This window comes from Anarrhichthys ocellatus, unplaced genomic scaffold (assembly GCF_004355925.1).
Source record: "Anarrhichthys ocellatus isolate YVR2014 unplaced genomic scaffold, GSC_Weel_1.0 scaffold63, whole genome shotgun sequence".
In the NCBI taxonomy this organism is placed as follows: Eukaryota; Metazoa; Chordata; class Actinopteri; order Perciformes; family Anarhichadidae; genus Anarrhichthys; species Anarrhichthys ocellatus.
In genome coordinates this window covers 574,579-591,563 of record NW_022280093.1, presented here as the reverse complement: position 1 = coordinate 591,563, position 16,985 = coordinate 574,579, and the positions used below count along the sequence as shown (strand labels likewise).

The 16,985-nt window shown below is 42.5% G+C and overlaps 1 protein-coding gene across 2 annotated transcripts in view; it reads right to left on the bottom strand.

The window, feature by feature from the left end:
- odad2 (outer dynein arm docking complex subunit 2) overlaps positions 1–16,985 on the bottom strand; it is a 40,348-nt gene that overhangs the window by 11,599 nt on the left and 11,764 nt on the right. Inside the window, exons 11-17 of one of the 2 annotated variants that reach the window (XM_031872420.1) lie at positions 10,894–11,040; positions 10,303–10,512; positions 9,052–9,285; positions 8,617–8,727; positions 7,902–8,056; positions 1,957–2,137; positions 1,774–1,835 (exon numbers count right to left, since the gene is read on the bottom strand). In XM_031872420.1, the coding sequence (XP_031728280.1) occupies positions 1,774–1,835; positions 1,957–2,137; positions 7,902–8,056; positions 8,617–8,727; positions 9,052–9,285; positions 10,303–10,512; positions 10,894–11,040 (1,100 nt within the window). The remainder of the gene's footprint in view (positions 1–1,773; positions 1,836–1,956; positions 2,138–7,901; positions 8,057–8,616; positions 8,728–9,051; positions 9,286–10,302; positions 10,513–10,893; positions 11,041–16,985) is intronic. The other variant, XM_031872422.1, reaches the window with a different exon arrangement.

The following is a 16,985-nucleotide window of genomic DNA, read 5'->3' as shown; positions in this document are numbered from 1 at the left end:
GGTCTGGGAACCCAAAGAATTACGCCACAGTGCACCCGTTGTCTGGTATAAATAACATGTAACGTGTTCCCCATGTGTGCTTCCACCAACAAGGCCGACATTGAATGCTGTCATAATTACTTAAACACTCCCTAATCACAGTATCTCCGTGACTGGCAACGAGCGAATACTCATCAGGGACGTCCCCTGCTCCATCTGTCTTCCCTTTGCACATAAATCAGTCTACAGGGATCATAACATCAGATTCCAGTCCACAGGGCCTCCTAAATCCAGACCCGAAAACAAAAGTGAAGCGTCACATCATCCGCCAAAACAGCTCCGTCTTCCCATGAAGCAGGTATGAAACAGATTAGCAATGAAGTTGCAGCTGACAGTGATGGATTAGAGGAGGAGGCCGCAAACCCGGGAGGCATTAAACAACGTGTGTTCACTCTTGTAGCTACACAGGATTCTTTGGGGGAAGCGCTATGTCATTAACCGCACACTGCCTACCGGTTAAGAATGAAAACAAACACATGAGTATTTCATGGAAAACTTGAAAGCGATCAGAGTTTCTTTCTCTTTTTTTGGGACTTTCAGTAGTTATGGATGACCTGCATCAGAATGACGACGAGGGAATGATTGTGCTGATCAACAGAAGGCGGTATAAGAGGAAAAAAATGAAGTCATGTTAACTGACAAGAATGTTGTAGCTGACTGTGTGGTGTACATCATCATCATATTTGTTGGCTCGCCAAATACCATCTAATTACTGGGGTTCTGGAAAAACAGGGTTGGGTTGGAGCCGGAAACAGAGTTATGTTAATTGCTCAGCAAACTACTGTACACATACATGTCTCAAAATAAGCCATCGCTACAAAACATACACAACACACAAGCGGCCGTTGAAACGAGAGCTTTCTGTTTACAGCCAAGTTTGAAGGCTGAAAAATGACACGCACTGGCCGTCATATACATAACGTGAGAAAACACGGAGAAAGCGGCGAGCCGGCGTGAAACACTTCGCCTCTTGTGTGAAGTTCAGTGGCTTTATTTTGACATGCTTCGCTGTTTAATTGAACCCCTTGGGTGTTTCCTCTAAACAAATGTAATAGGCTCGCACGGCAGCATTAACAGCTAAGTAACAATGCAAAGTCAGACATTAAGTTGTATTTGTGTCCAGTGCTAATTAAGAAGGATCTCGTAGTCCATAACAGCCTTGTAAAAGCAATGAGGCACAGATGGAAGCTCCACAATGTTGTGCAATATCGAGGGTGAGGTTAAATGAACACAGAACAAAGACTGCTCTGGACTGTGGTTCACTGTGTTGTGTTTTTTTATTCCCAGCCGTGTAGTCTTGGACAGGGTAGGGCGTTAGGTATGCCTGTCTGTCCAGCTCAAGTCCTGACAGTGACCACAAAGCTATAGTAAAGCACTGGGAATTAAACCACAACCATATTTAACACAGCAGGTACAATAAACAAAGCTTTTAAAATCTGTCATTAAGCCGAGGATGAAAGGGAAAAGTACCTGGATAATTACAATTTAAAAGAACATAGATTTCTTTAAGCATCAGCCCATGACAGGTTAATGATACTGTGTTTAGATCCTGGAATTGGTGTCATTCCCTTATTAAAACATATGACAGAAGAACATGTGTTTTTGGAGGTGATTCAGTAATGGCGGTGCGCAAGCCACTAACGACGTTTTAAGAGACACCTCACATATGGCTGTTTGCCTTGTGTAAACTGTACTCCGAATGTCAAAGGCCGCGTTAGCTGGTTGGAGACTTACGCCATGTTGTCCATATCAGTAGCACAGGCACCCACCGCCTTGCTTACATTCACAAGCAGCGCCTGGTAAAATGACACAAATAAAAAGTACATGCATTCGATCAATAAACCCTATTAGACGTGTGGGTTGAAGATGAGATGAATCTTTATGCAGCAAGAGAAAAAAATAAAAAAATCAACATGCCTGGTTTGTTCCAGTCAGCAGGTTAACTAGCGACTTGATGCCTCCACACTTGCGGATGGTGGCCTTGTTGGCAGGTATCTGGGCAAATTCTCCCACGGCTCCGACTACATTTACCAGAACTTCTTCGGGCTGATCAGTCAGGAGGCCAACCAGGGTCTCCAGGGCTTTGTACTCCTGAAACCTGTGGAGAAGAGGTGCAGGCGTGATATTGACTAATCGCTTCACGTTGTTTGGTTTTATTTGTTACATCAACTGATGGAACAAGAAACAAGAGTCTACAGCTGTGCTGCAGGCCCAGCGGTGCTTTGAGCTAAATGCTAACATCAGCATGCTAACAGTGACAATGCTAACATGCGGCTGTCAAGCAGGTATAATAGTGATTAGGTTCACCAATTTAGTTCAGTGTGTTAGCGTGCTAGCATTTGCTAATTAGCAAACACAACACAAAGTACAGCTGAGGCTGATGTCTTTCCTGGTGTTTGGTGACAAATTGAAAAGTTGACCTCATGATGGAGCTAAAGAAAAGGTTAAAGGTTAACACAATTCATTCTGAGGGGGGAAATGAGTGCATGTACCAAATTTCATGTCAATCCAACCAACAAGTTGTGAGGACATTCTACTCAACACAACAAATGTCAACGTCATGGTGACGCTACGTATGTGAAAAGTTTCGGATATATCCACTGGGCACCATGAATGCCTGTTTCAAATTTAGTGAAACTTTGAACGTGGTGCCAGATGAACAGTCAGGGCATCATCAAAGTCATTAAGATTCATCCTCTGGCGACCACGAATGTCAGTGAAACTTCTCTGGCAATCCATCCAATAATTGTTGAGTTATTTCACTCTAGACTCGAAGTGGTGGACAGACCAACAGACCGCCAATATAGCCATCCCTAGAGCCACACCACCAGTGTGACTAAAGATGCTATTAGCTGTAGCAGCTTCAGTGCCCTCAGCCACATGGGCATAGAGCTCTCACTGTAACCGGCACTTTTCCCACAGTTGTCCCCTGTACGTACTTTGCATAACCAAAGCTTTGCTGCGGCTTGGAAACTCTCCCTCCCTCTTTTATTGTGATTTTTCCTTGTTTGCCAGTGCTATAGAGTGGTAAACTACAGTAAACATTTAAAAGGGATATAATGCGGTTGCGAAAAAACCTCAACAAACCTCTGATGTACAGTTAAGGTCTACGACTGTTTTTATTCACAGCTACGGTTGCTGGCAGCACGGGCCGTGAGCTATTGTAGATGGCCAAGGTCATTTAGTTTTTGGTCAGTGTCCACCGACACACAGCCTATTCTAGCGAGTGAAAACACTGCTAATGAAAAGAGGAGCTGCCAAAGTTAACTTCAGTGATGTTTCACCATAAAGGAAAACAATGGGTTTCCTATGCCATCACCGAAGTGTCATCCGCAGTTGACTACAGTAGAATTATCTTGTTATCGCAGTCATAACTTTTGATAGTAAGTCGTGAGGATTTTTTTATGTGAAAACCAATCCCAGCCAGAGTAATTATGTGATGGCAAGAGTAACATCACACAAGGCTGCCTGAAGTGGCTTCTACTGCAAACACTGAGCTCCACACAGCTCGCTAAGGCCTGTCGGAGGACGAAGCAACCACAGTGGGGCTTCTGTGCAGCAGATTTGTTGATTGATTGTCTGTCTTTTCCTTCTCCCATTCTTCAATGCTAGTCACACTCGACTAAGTGCAGAAAGCCAAAATGCTGCCTTTTGTACTAACTAGGGCTTTGAGGAAGGCCCAAGTGAAAGTAACACATTTTAGAGACCCAGCGATGACAATGAAGAGAGAGATAGCTGCTCGTTCAACCTGAAATTGAACGGACAGATTGATCCATTTCATTTGAAAGGAAACTTAGGCTGAGCACAGAACTTTTGTGAGGTAGGGAGAAGTATCATTTGGAAGGGTAATTCTGGCTCATCATAGGTCTGGAGCAGAGGTAAGATGGTGGGGTAGTCAGGAATTGGAAGCAAAGCTCGCAATCTTCACCCCAAACATTACTGCGATGGCAAATTCAGCTTGAGACTTGGCAGTCGTGACTTTCCATTGCGAAGTTCTTCCCTCACTCTTTTACAGCATTTTTGTGTGACCATAGCACCTCGGTATACGGGCTCGAGGGACCGCGTATCGATGTGTCCATAAACCTGCTCAAAATAATGTTTCAGGGTTTCCAAGCAGGACTTTTGCAAAGGCATTTTCATTGCACACATAAGCTTGGCAGGTAAAGACCTCTCTGTTATATTCTATAAAAAAAAACACTCGCTTATGTGGTCTTTAAACAAACACACTTTAGTTATAAATGTAATTATATTTCGGGGCATCAATCACCTCTCATTTTGATGCATCATTAATCAGGAAAATGGTTAACACATGCTGCTACTTGTCTCGAGTGGAGGTCCCTGGACCTCTATACTGTCCAGACCACGCAAATCATCAGTGACATGAAAGAAAAAATGATGTTGTTTGCAACGGGCCACGAGCTCTGTTTCATTTGACCGTGTACTTAATGAAAGAAAGAAAAAAATCCACTCCTCTCCCTCTCGCTGTCGCTGTAGCAAAATATATTCCGAAATGATTTTCATTTCAGCGCAGCGCTCAGCTTATGATTGATTCTGAAATGAGCGCATGGCCCCCGAAACCCTGTTACCATTAGCCGCCTTTCCTTTTTGACAGTAATGACTCGGTCACTTCATCCCGAGCTTTTGCCTGACCTCGACATTCTAAGTGATTTAAATAAGCCTGAGAGAGTACGAAAAAAAGAGATCCACTTACACATTCAAGTGTACATTAAAAACATTCGCCGTGCATCATGCCGGTTTCCTCCCGAGGAGGTGGCCACCTTCACTCACACTCGACTGCCCACATCGTCCCAAAAAAATGAAATGAAACATAACACACACACACACACACACACACACACACACACGCGGGAAAGAAACCACAAAATGAAAACTCTGTTCACATTATGGTGCTCTCTTTGTGACATGTTCAATTTAGAGTGAGGGCAACCAAAAGTGTTTTGTAGTGTTTGTAAATGAAATGTCACTAAATGTGGTTTACATGTGACTAATGGCATCATTATAATTATTTCTGTTATTATTATTATCAGTAGTAATAGAAGTATTTTACATAGCAACAGTGTGACAAGTCATTACGTATGGCAGAGAGCCTGTACTGGCAGCAAGTGTTTCAAACTGCCACATTAATCATGACAGTGTAGTTCACTTTTATCTCCACGCCAAGCTGCAGTCAATAGGGTTCCCTATCTGTGCCAATTCTGTTGTTTTTTTAAGAATATTTGATGTTAAATAAATATTACAAAGCTTGATTTGTGTACCGTCTTCAGAGTAAAAGACATGCCATTGGCTTTAATCATTTAAAGATAATAATGTGAACGCACAATATGTCTTTGGGGTAGCGAGGGATCATGGGAGTTGTTGTCTTCACCGCCATTGTCAGCGTCTCCCGGTCAGGATTCCCTCTGTGTTCATCGTTTAGGAGCTTTTTACCGGGAGCTAAATTATCCACAGGGGCCTCCTCTCCAAAACAACGGAGCCGGTGATTAAAACCTGATAAAAACACTGAATAAAACAGTTTCACGTTAAAATTCAGCATTTTTTAGATGCTGTTTGACGGACAAAGGACGCCCCCGCTCAGCTTGTTTCTCTGATAACTTAAGATCCAGATGTTTGATGACTAAAATCCTTTATCCGGTTAAAATGTATAGTTTAAAACAAGCAAGATCGAAAAAATAAATGGTCAAAATGTTCAATTAAAAATCAATTAATGACAGCTTCTGGAGGACAACCACGCATGTGCAAAGGGGATATGATGCTATTGACAGGAGACCAAATGAAACGTACCATTACCTTTATTAAAATAACACCTTTCTCTGAGTTTGAAAATTGTTGGACACATTCGGGATAATGTGAGTACACAACTCAATGAAATACATACAACTGATCTCGTCGTTTTTAGATATTCTAATGCGGAAAAGTGACATATTATACATTTAAATAAATGAAATTCCCCTCATGATTTTCTCTGATGACGTGAGTTAAATAGACAGTGATCTGGTCGGATCCATCTTGCCTTAAAGGAATGTTATTGTCATGCTTCTGCTCCTGTAAAGGAATCCTCTCTTAACTCGATGTGGCAGCAGACTCTCAGTTGCAGTTGGGAGGACTTAACTTAGACTTTAAATGTAGGATATCATTCTGTCAGTTACGATATATGAAGTGAAGACAGATCCTCCTGAGTGCTACTGCTCCTTCTTGTATTTTTAGGAGTCCATCACATTTTGAACTAAGCGGCGTTTGTGAGTCAGAAGAAAATCATTTTCTCATAATCTCACCTTAGCGAAAGTACTCAAAAATGATTCAAAGACAATGTATTATCAGTTTCTTGGCTACAACGGGGAGAATAGGTTTTGAATTGATTCATATGTTACCAAGGTGTTAAATTACTGCATGTGGGTTATATAATGTCCCCCGGCCTCACACTAAATAAGAAAATAAATACACCTAAATCATTCTCTCAAGGAGCACTAGTGGAAATGTATGGGGCTGCCAGGGCACGGTCCCCCGGCATTATTTATTTTAGAGGGAAAATGACTGACTTAAAAATCATCTGACACTAAAGTACAAGTCAAAAGTCTTTCCAGAGGTGTCACTGCCGAATGAACCAAGCCAAATGACACTTAAATAAACCTCTGCTTTACATGACAAATGATTAAAGGCTCCGTCAGCCTGCGTCTTCTGACATTAGAAAATCCCCATCTCAGGGCTGATTATTTCGACATGCCTGTGTTTGGTTCGATGATAACAGGCCCCGACTAACGCATCACCGAAGTCTATAAAATCAGCGCGTTGACTTGAGCCTTCGCTAACGGGGGAAAAGACTGAATTCGACTCGCATAAAAGATCAAAGCAAAAAGAATCCGTTCAAAAATTTTACATTTCACGCAAGTAATCACTCTGACCAGAAACAATGGTAAAGAAAAGGCAGATATGACAGCAGCATACAGTGAGAGTGGAAAAAGCGACACAGCCAGTCGTGAACGAATAAGAGCCCCCCCATAAAAGTAACATATGTGCTGATGGCATGACGACCATAATGCACGCAAGTCGGCGGAACCCTTTATTGGTGTTCTGTTTTCACATACTGCAAGACTGCTGTTAACCACATCATCTCAGGAAACATATTTTCCACAAGTTCGATTGGTACCATCCCCATTTCCAAATGCGTTATGGTTAGATAACGTTTCTTGGGAAGGACGTAGGCACTTTGCACCTTGGCTGCAACACAGAGGCAAAGGACCCCAATATCCTGATGATGTGGGTTGGAGGACCTGGTGGGGTTACAGGGAAGCCCGTATACAGCCCTGGGTGTCCATGAGGAAGTCAATTGTCAGACTACTTTGGACACTCAGTGAATGGATCTCTCCAGGACCCTGAGGGACATGTTCATCTCTGTGACCCTCAATTTCCTGCAAATGTATGTCGACTCCCCCCACATCCATCCATTGTTACTGCTGGCCTCTCGCACCTGCAGTTCACTAAGGCAATGGATAATCGGGCAGAGACTTACCTGCAACACATGGAGGATCTGGCGGGATATGGTTCCGTCACGATCGAGAGCTTTGCACAGGACTTGGCCTAAAATGCCTCATTGCTATTAACCCCCTTTTACACTGGGGCTCATTAGACTGTTGATCCTGTGGATAATGATTGATTTATCTCGGGCACACTAATCTGTATTAACTAATTACAAACACATCCCAAAAGATATGGCAACAATACGTTTTCTGTATCTCTGGTATGTTAAGTGTGGGCGTTAATATGTGTGTGTTTGTGTGTGTGTGTGTGTGTGTGTGTATGTGTTAATAAGATGTAATAAGTTGAGACCCTGAGTCCCGGCATACTTAGCCACGTTCTCCATACTGATGGAACACTTCCAGATGGCTCCGGTGGCCGCGGCCAGGAGCTGCTTGTTGTCCGCCTTGCTCAACAGCGAAACCAGCGGCTGCAGACCTGAGTACGTGCGCACCAGGTCACGAGTTAGTTTGTCCTCTGCACACTGCAAGGCAAAAGAGAGGGTCAGGATCTACATTAAGTCATCTAGAGACATAGTGTATGAAAGATGATTTTCCTTTCTCCTTTTTCCTTTTCTACGGAAGCCCTTCAATGGAAAGTGAGAGAACAACATTTCTGGTGATCCATTTTCTAAGTGTAATCTAAATTGCTTTCCCTCCTGCGTTTAAGACTTAAGAACGGGAAAAAACGGCTTTGACAGGACAATCATTCCTTTTTTTATTTTTTTTCTCCGTGAAACAGGAAATAGAGGCTGAAGTGCAACACTACCCCATGTTCTAAAGGCACTAAAAGCAGTCTCTGATTATTATCATTAGAAAAATGATCATCGCGACTGCTTTCTTTATCGCCTGTTTCACAGAGATGAAATGTCTTTTAAGAAACTTAGAAAGATTGTCCAGACAAAACCTTTTCACAAGGATCACCAGAAAATAGATCACACACATTCATTTTTCGGGGGTTTCCGTACTTTTCTCTAATTTCTGTTATAGACTTTAGGTCGATGAAAAAATAGTCTACAAGCACAGAAGTGTGGAAAACAGTTACCTTGAAGATTGCGCTGGCACAATGCATTTGTAACTCATCGTTGTCACTCCTTAGGTTTTGGACCAAGTCCTTGATCATGCCCTCAGTCTGAATGGCAACCCTGTAGCTTTCCTATAGTGACAATTAGCAGACCACATGAACAACATGGACTAATCTCATGTCACATATGTACCAGTGCTGTTTTTTATGATTCCAATGTTCTCCTAATTGGTTTCATATGGAAAGTATCAAACTTTTCCCACACTTAAATATTTCATAATTTTATACATTATCTTCAATAATAAACATATTACATCTCTTTTATATGCACCATTGTTGGGATTCTGCTCACCCTGCTGCAATCGCTTTATGATAGTTTTAAGGATAAGGCTGTCTTGTATCAGACTTGACAACTTGTTCCACATTCAACAACATAGAGTATGTGCCCCCTCTCACCTCAGAGGCACACTCCTGCAGGGTGCCCACCACAGGAATAAGCATGTCCTCATGTCGGGACTTGAGCAGGCGTCCCAGCAGAAAGACGCCCCCGGCCTTACGGATGGCCTCCTTGTTCTTGGTGCTCTTGCTGCAGCTCCACAGCGCCAGAGCCCCACAGCGAGCCACTTCCACGTCCTTCTCCTGGTTTGCAGTCAGGCTGGCTAAGTTGGGGACACAGTCCAGCAGCTTTACCTGAGCAGAGAGAGACAAAGACTAACATGTGGATGGGTGGATAAAAACATGTGCAAACAAGCAGACAGACCGCAGATGTTTTAGCAAAAAAAAACTCTTCCATACAAGCAGTTACACAAACTCAGTGAACTTGACATCAATTCAAGGACTCTGAAAAGTCGATTGGAGTAATAATGGAGGGCTCCAGATGAGAATCGCAAGTTGTTGGCCGTGATTAAGGGTGTAATTAAAATTCTATTACCACTGAGTCTGCGAGGATGAAACAGCCAGGGATGCTAGGAATGGAAAACTGTCAGGATAGATGTTGATGTTAAGCCTGAAAAGCCCAGTGTGACGGTTTATGGCCATCATTCAGGGTTCTAATCCATAGTTCCTGGCCAGTGAGACAGAGCAGGCAAAGCTATTACACACAGTGCAGTTCAAAGGTGGTCTCATAGCGTGAAATTAATCTGCCTCCGTGAGTGACTTGCACATGAGAACATCCGATTTGGGGCCGAGGAAAATATACAAGGCATGGAGGCTTTAATCACAGGTCTCTCTGTCAACAAACATGGATGCAGGTCAGAGGATGTAGGGGACATTCTATCTGTTTTACCACGGCACCCACTCTGCTCTGTTCAAAGACCGGGTGAAAAAGGACGGATGGGCCACTATCTGGAAAGTTGCGTAGAGTGTGAAAAGGGAATGAATTTAAATTGCTGTGCACCAAAAATGTAGTTCAGCAATCTGGATATGTGTTTTAAACTTTGAATAAATAAGCAATGGTAATATGTGGATCAAATCGTAATAAGGCAGCATCCTGTTTTCCCAAAGGTTCCAACGTGTTTGTGGTTTAGCACAAAAAGTTTTCAGAAGTGTTGTAACGGAAAATCTGCAATCGTAGGACACAACGTTTTTATAACATCAATACAGAAAGATCAGGTTCTGGTCTGCAGTTTTCATTTTAGGATTACAGAGACTTTTGAGTACATTTTTATAGAATAACCTTAGTTTATGATGGCCTTTGCTTATGCTCACCAGTTTTTTGATACCGCCATAGCGCCTGACGGTTCTCCTTGCTCTGCGGAACCTGGCCACGTTAGCAATGGTCTCAGCAGCTAAGGCCCTGAGGTCCTTGATTGGCAAGTCCAGGATCTTCATAATGCTCTGCAGGCCTCCCATGTCGACAATGGTTCGACGGATTTGCACGTTGTGACTTATCTTCCTCAGGATTTTCAAAGATCCAATCTAAAAAAAAACACACACATACACACACACACGCAATAAACTTTAACACTCAGTAAGATATTTGAAAAAATGATTTATGGAGAAGAAACTGTTGTGTCTATGCCAACATGAGGCCTCCATCTGTGCGAAGGGTACATACAGCGATATCTAGTAGCCAAACATTCACCACCATTACTACTAAAAATAGACAGGGCGAAAAGCCACAATAAAAGCAGGTTTAAAAAGCGCCCACAAGTCATTTGGCGCACTGGAGAATAATTGCTACCCTGTGTCTTTAAAGGCATCCTCTCGACACAGCACTAGCGTTTCTTTAACTAAAACACACACGCCTCTGTTCATGCCCGCAGGCCATCCAGGTCCAGCTTTGGCACAGCTACTTACTTTGCATTTGACTTCATCTGTATCCAGCAAGTTAATGAGGACTTCAAGGCCACCTACGTCCCGGATGGCCAGTTGGCACGTCTCCTGCATCAAATTAAAGTCCATCATGGCGCACAGAGTGAGCCCAGTGGCCGTCTGGTCGCCTACCTTTTGCCAAACATGAATGAAACATGAATGAATGAAAAAGGGAGACAAAAGGGAAGAGAGGAGGACAACATTAAACAGTAAGCATTTGGAAAAGGGAGGAGGATACAAGCCTCCCCCACTCCCCCACCCTCCCTCTCCCTCTGTTGTTTCCCCGCCGTAATACCACTCCTGCTGGGGCCTTTTTGTCTATACCACATCCTGGTAAGTGTTTGGCTTTGTGTCGGTAAACACTGATGGAAAGAAACAACTTCCTAACAGACAACAGCGCCAAGACATTGCCCCGAAGATAAAAACGAACACCATTAGCGCTGGAACCCTGTAACTAAGGATGCATAGCATTTTAAAAAGCAGAATATGTTTTGACAGTAGCTATATACACACATATCATGTTAGACCTGCACCCCAGCAATTAGAAACAGTAGCTACAACACTACTAAGTCAACAAGTTCTTTGAGGGGGGGGAATCTGATCGTTGATTTAAAGTCAAGTCCCTGAAGCGGAAAACAGATTTTTTTGTTTTACTGCCACAATATGTTCACTAAAAAAAGATAAACCCAAAGATTTTAAATTGCATGTGTGGGCAAATCCTGAATCGGACTTTATCTTAGTGTTTTCTCCTAAATTTAGTGTCCAAATACATGTTGTCCTTTTTCAGATTCCCCTCACAAGTCATAAATCCACATAATGTCCCAGCTGTGGATGGATGTTGACAGCATTACGGCACTTAAAATACCAGTCTTCGGGTTGGTGCTTTGAGATGGTTCAAATAATTTCCAGGCAGGCAGCAATGGTGTTTTTATATCACCATATTTAGTCTGTATCATGCACCGTTGCATAACAAACTTTGCTGACATCCAATGGTTTTGATCATGAGATGGGGGGGGGGGGAAATAATAATCGGTAGTCAGATAAAACAGAAGCTCATGACACGCAAAAGCAACAGTTAGCTGCTGTAACTCTAGGCCTGCTACATGGCTTTGATATGCGACACTGAAACGTCCAGTCCAAAATCTCCTGGCAAGTAAACAATCAAATATTATCCCTTCCCTGCAGTGGTTTGAATGTGCCACAGTTGGAGTACTCATCCAGTGGATTCAAGGCCACCTCTACCGTTCCCAGCTTCAGAAGCCTTTATTAGCTGCACACTTTTGCAAACAATTTGAGCCGTCAGGACCGCCCTAAGTGGATTATTTCAAGCGAACATAAGAATGTAACACGTCCTGCTATCAGCTACCCATATGAGTAGAAAATAGCCCGTCACTATGTAGAAGGCTGGGGCAGTAATCTATTTCATGCAGCTGTTGGAGGGGCCAGATCATCAGTGTAGACCTATGTCTGAAGTGGTGTTTGATCATATCTCCCTGGCAAAGCAGCGCTCCGACAACAGCAGGATAACGGCCACATGTGTTCTCCATATCACGGCGCTATAGCCTAAATGTGAACCATTTGCCTATTAACAGCAGTGGATCTACGGCTTCCTTTGTCTCCTCCATTCTCACTCTTCAAAGGACTCGGCAGGCGAGGTTCGTACCTTGTAAAAACAACCGAGAAAAAAGAAAAAAAGAAGCTGTTTCGGAGTGATAGCTGGGAGAACAGAAAACAGATCATGTGCTTTCATTTTTGTTAGCTTTGGTCTTGAAGTATTGTCTACATTCTTTAAAACATTGACAACATCTGACAATCTTTTATGGTGAAAGATCTTTCACTCTCTGAGCATGATGGGGCAGACAGATGCTCAAAGTGGAACCAATTCAACCACTATGTTGATGAATGTTTTGGTAAGTTTTTCTGGCTATTCTGACCCACAATCCTTTACGCAGATGAGCAAGGGGGTCAAAGTTCAAGTTACTATGTTATGAGAAAGTAGTGTGTCGCAATTGAATGCATACTACATGCAACTTTTGAACTAAAAGTAAAAAGAAAATATATGCGATTTTGAACACAGCTTTAGCTTAACCTGTTGGCATGCTAACATTTGCTAATCAGCACTGAGCATATCAGCTGAGGGTTACACAACTGTCCACATTTGTAACAAATTTTAGAGCAAATTATCCAAGAGTTGTCGAGACATTTCACTCTGAGCCAAAAACACCAACCTCATATGGTGATTCTAAAGTAAAAGACAGTGGATCACCAAAGTCTTAAGGGCTCATCCTCAGGAAATCATGAATGACAAGCTATTTCCATAACAAAGTGAAAAAGTTGACTTGCTAGTGGCACTAGACGAAAAGTCAGAATATCACCATTAGTCATTAGAATTTATCCTCTGAGGACGTTGAATATTCGTATCAAATTTTGAAGACTATGCATCAATAGTTGTCAAGATATTTCACTTTGAACCACAGCCTCATAGTGGTGCAAGAGGAAAAGTTAGGGGGTCACCTAAATCTACTCTGGGGACTATGAATGTCTGCACAAAATGTCATGGAAATCTATCCAATAGTTATTGAGATAAGAAAGTCTGAACGTGTGGATAAATGCAAAATACTAAAGTAGAAGAAGTGACAGAAAATGAATAGCTAATGACAGGGTGTATTGCAAAATATATCCCTAAATAGCGATACTTATGCTACTACAGTCACCTCTACAATAACACATCCCATTAAGACAATTCATAGGAACACCGCTATGGAATTTGCAGCATGCTTTTTATGACGATAATACTCATTACTCACAAGTTTAATGGCAGCTCATCTAGTAATGATCAAAGATAGTCATCTGATGGAATTACACACTAAAAAAATGGATTTAGAAGAATTGAAGCAGCGTGAGGGATCAAATTCCATTCAAGAGGTGAACTCAACATCAGCCACTTAAAGATGCTTTACGCATTTTGTCTCTTCCTTTACTGCAGGTGTCTCGGCCTGACCTACTAAATAGCCGATGCATTTCCCACTACTGAATGGAGGTCTTATTCTTGTCTGGTTCCTCTGGAGCTGCAGACACAAGCTGCCCTGCATGAGCCACTCCAGGCCTATAAATCACAGCACTAAGCACGTGGGAGCAGGGATGGGGTTAAAAGGGCTGTCAATGGTACCCGGGTGACCTCAGGCCCTTTTTCTGAGTACAGGGTTTTTTCATTTTTTTTTGGTCTATATTTTATACGCGAGTGTGTGTTTTGGCTCGGACTACATGCCAGCGGGGCTAAACGTGCATATTGAGTATAAGTGCTCAGATATATAAGAGCGCATGTCTGCAATGCTGGACTGGTGACAGGTGGACTCGGGCCACTGCCAGAGCTTAGTGTAAGAGGGAAGTAGTGGCGTCTTGGCAGAGGTCGAGCCAGAGAGGATGCATGAGGTTTCATACGTCTCTGCAGTCTGCAGCAGACTTAGAGGGAAGGCTACTAATGACGAGAACAAACCCAATCTCCTGCTCTATAATGATAAAAGGTACTGTAGGGATATAATGAATGATTACTGGTTGCTCCTAGCTTCATATTTGACATAGGATCTCCTATAACATAAAACTTGATCACTTAATAGGCCTTTCTGTCATAAAATGCGTGCAGTGCGCGCTGAGCAAACGTCTAGTCGGGTCTTTGGATTGAAAAGTGGCTTAACTCATGAGAACGCAATGATGCAATTATTCTCCAGATTAGACATGTTGTAAATGCATCACAGGCACTAAAAATCTAATGTTTTAATTGAGTGCTGTAGTTGTTAAAACAAGCATCAAAAAAACTACATAATTAGCTTACAAATTCACTTCTGTTGAGGAAGTGAGCCAGTACTGGCTCTTGCACACTGGAGACAGGATTAGTTTTAGTGTCGCAATTAGTAGAACGGTTGTCATGCGGGGGGGTGGGGGGGGGCAGTAGTACTGTGACTGCCCAGCAGAGGGGGAGCAACCTTAATGAGGGTTGAACTCAATACCATGTGTGTCAAGGGCCCAGCTCAGCTTGTTTAGCTGCAGTATTTTACATTTGAGGTAAATGTATAGCAATAGAAACACAATCTTAAAGCAATGGAGAAAGGCTCGGCTCACAGGGACACGCTTTAAAAAGCAGTCTGCTGAATTATTTTATTGTGACTGTTCAAGAAAGAGAGGATTAAAAAGTCATCCGCTCAGTAAAAAGAAAATAAATCAAACTATGAACACTCGGTATTGGAATGTTTCATCAGGTAAGTAGTAACATATTGTGTATCAGACACAATATTTACATCTGCGAGAATATGAAAATTGTTTTCTGTTGAGAAAGCCACAGGCCGACCTAACTGATAGCAGCTGGAGAACTTTTCCTTTTATTTGAAATGACACAAAATACTCAAATAACATTTTGTGGCTTGGTTGCTCAACTTACCGCTTGAAGTGATTCAGTCCTGAGCAGTAAAACAGCTCTTTATTCTCTTTTAGCAAAGCTGTCCTGTAACTTGTTTCCAGTCTGGTTTATTGAAGGCCTGCATGCCGGACATATATATCTATATTTACAGAACACGGCCTTTAAAATGTATATAGCTTCAAATATAAAAGTATGACCAAATGTTTGCTTGTACTGTGGCACTGACGCATTACAGACTGGGATTAGGAGGATGAATTATGTTATGTCGGTGTGTTACAGACACACACATGTAAACGCACGCTTTCCTAGACACAGACTCAAATCTGCATGCTGGAATTTTTGCGTGCGACCATGTAAACCATTTTACAAGCACAGATCTCCAGTCATACGAGTACAAAAACAAACACATCGGAACCCTAGGCAAACATTCCTCCATAAATATCATTAAAACACAAAACAGAACATCCGTGTGTCGCTTTATGAAAGTGTTCGACTTCCTAGAGTACAGACGGCTGTCTATAGAGCGAGTGGAAAGGGGAAGGGGGGGGGGGGGGGGGAGAGAGATCTCCTCCTAAAATAAAACAGATATTTAACTTGGCTCATAGTAAGTTTCAGAGTCTGATGGTAATGATATTATAAAATGACTACTGGACAAACCCCATAAATAACTCTGCTGTGTGGTTTCCAGACAGATAGAACGCTGGGACATGTTGGTTACTGCAGGGCTGCATCTCATTGAAACAGGAACACACACACACACACACACACACACACACACACACACACACACACACACACACACACACACACATGTGCCTAAAGCTCACACCACAATCCTGCTGAAAAGCACAAAATATACAAACCAGTGAGGTTTTTTTTTTTAAATCTGAATTTGCCTCTTTCATATCATTTACATCTTCTATTTTCCCTCTCTGGAAAGCAGTAGCTGCGTGCTTTCAGAGTGGGAATTTCCTCCCATTATATTCTATTTTGCTAAGCTATAAATATCTATCTGGAGATCTTAAACTTTACAGCGGTGTAAGATTTACTCTGAACGATCCTATTTGAGCCACAGAACACAAATCTGCGGGTGATATCAAGAAATCTCGTACTGTGTGAAGATATGCAGTGCGGACTACTATTACACGCTGAAATAACATCAAGCAATTAAATTTGAAGCAGCATTTAAGGTATTTTTCGCCGTTAAATAGAAGGGGACAGCTTTGCAACGTGCGAAAAAGCAGATTCCTGTCAAAATAAAGTAAACGCAGTCTGTTTTAATAAAATCGGTCTGAACGACACTGTCCAGATAAATAGATAATAGTCTCACTGAGTGAGTAAGGACGGACGATCTCGAAGTCAAGTGATCGGAGGCGTTCCCAGCCAGTCTGGGTCAGTGGCGTTTTTCTAAATTTGCTTTATCCTCTTTTCTTTTCCTTCCATGTTTTGACACATTAATATTCACCATATGCCCTGTCAGACCTATCACAGGCGCGCTTCATTTCCATGCTTCTGCGGTGTGGGCAAACACTGCGTACAGCTGCTCCGGTGCTGTCAGACAGCTCTTTCCCCTGCGCCTTGGCTCACATTTGCAACCAAACAGGCCTGTGTCAAAAAAAACAGGAATCCACGAGCAGAGCCAACCACTTCAATAAGCATCTCC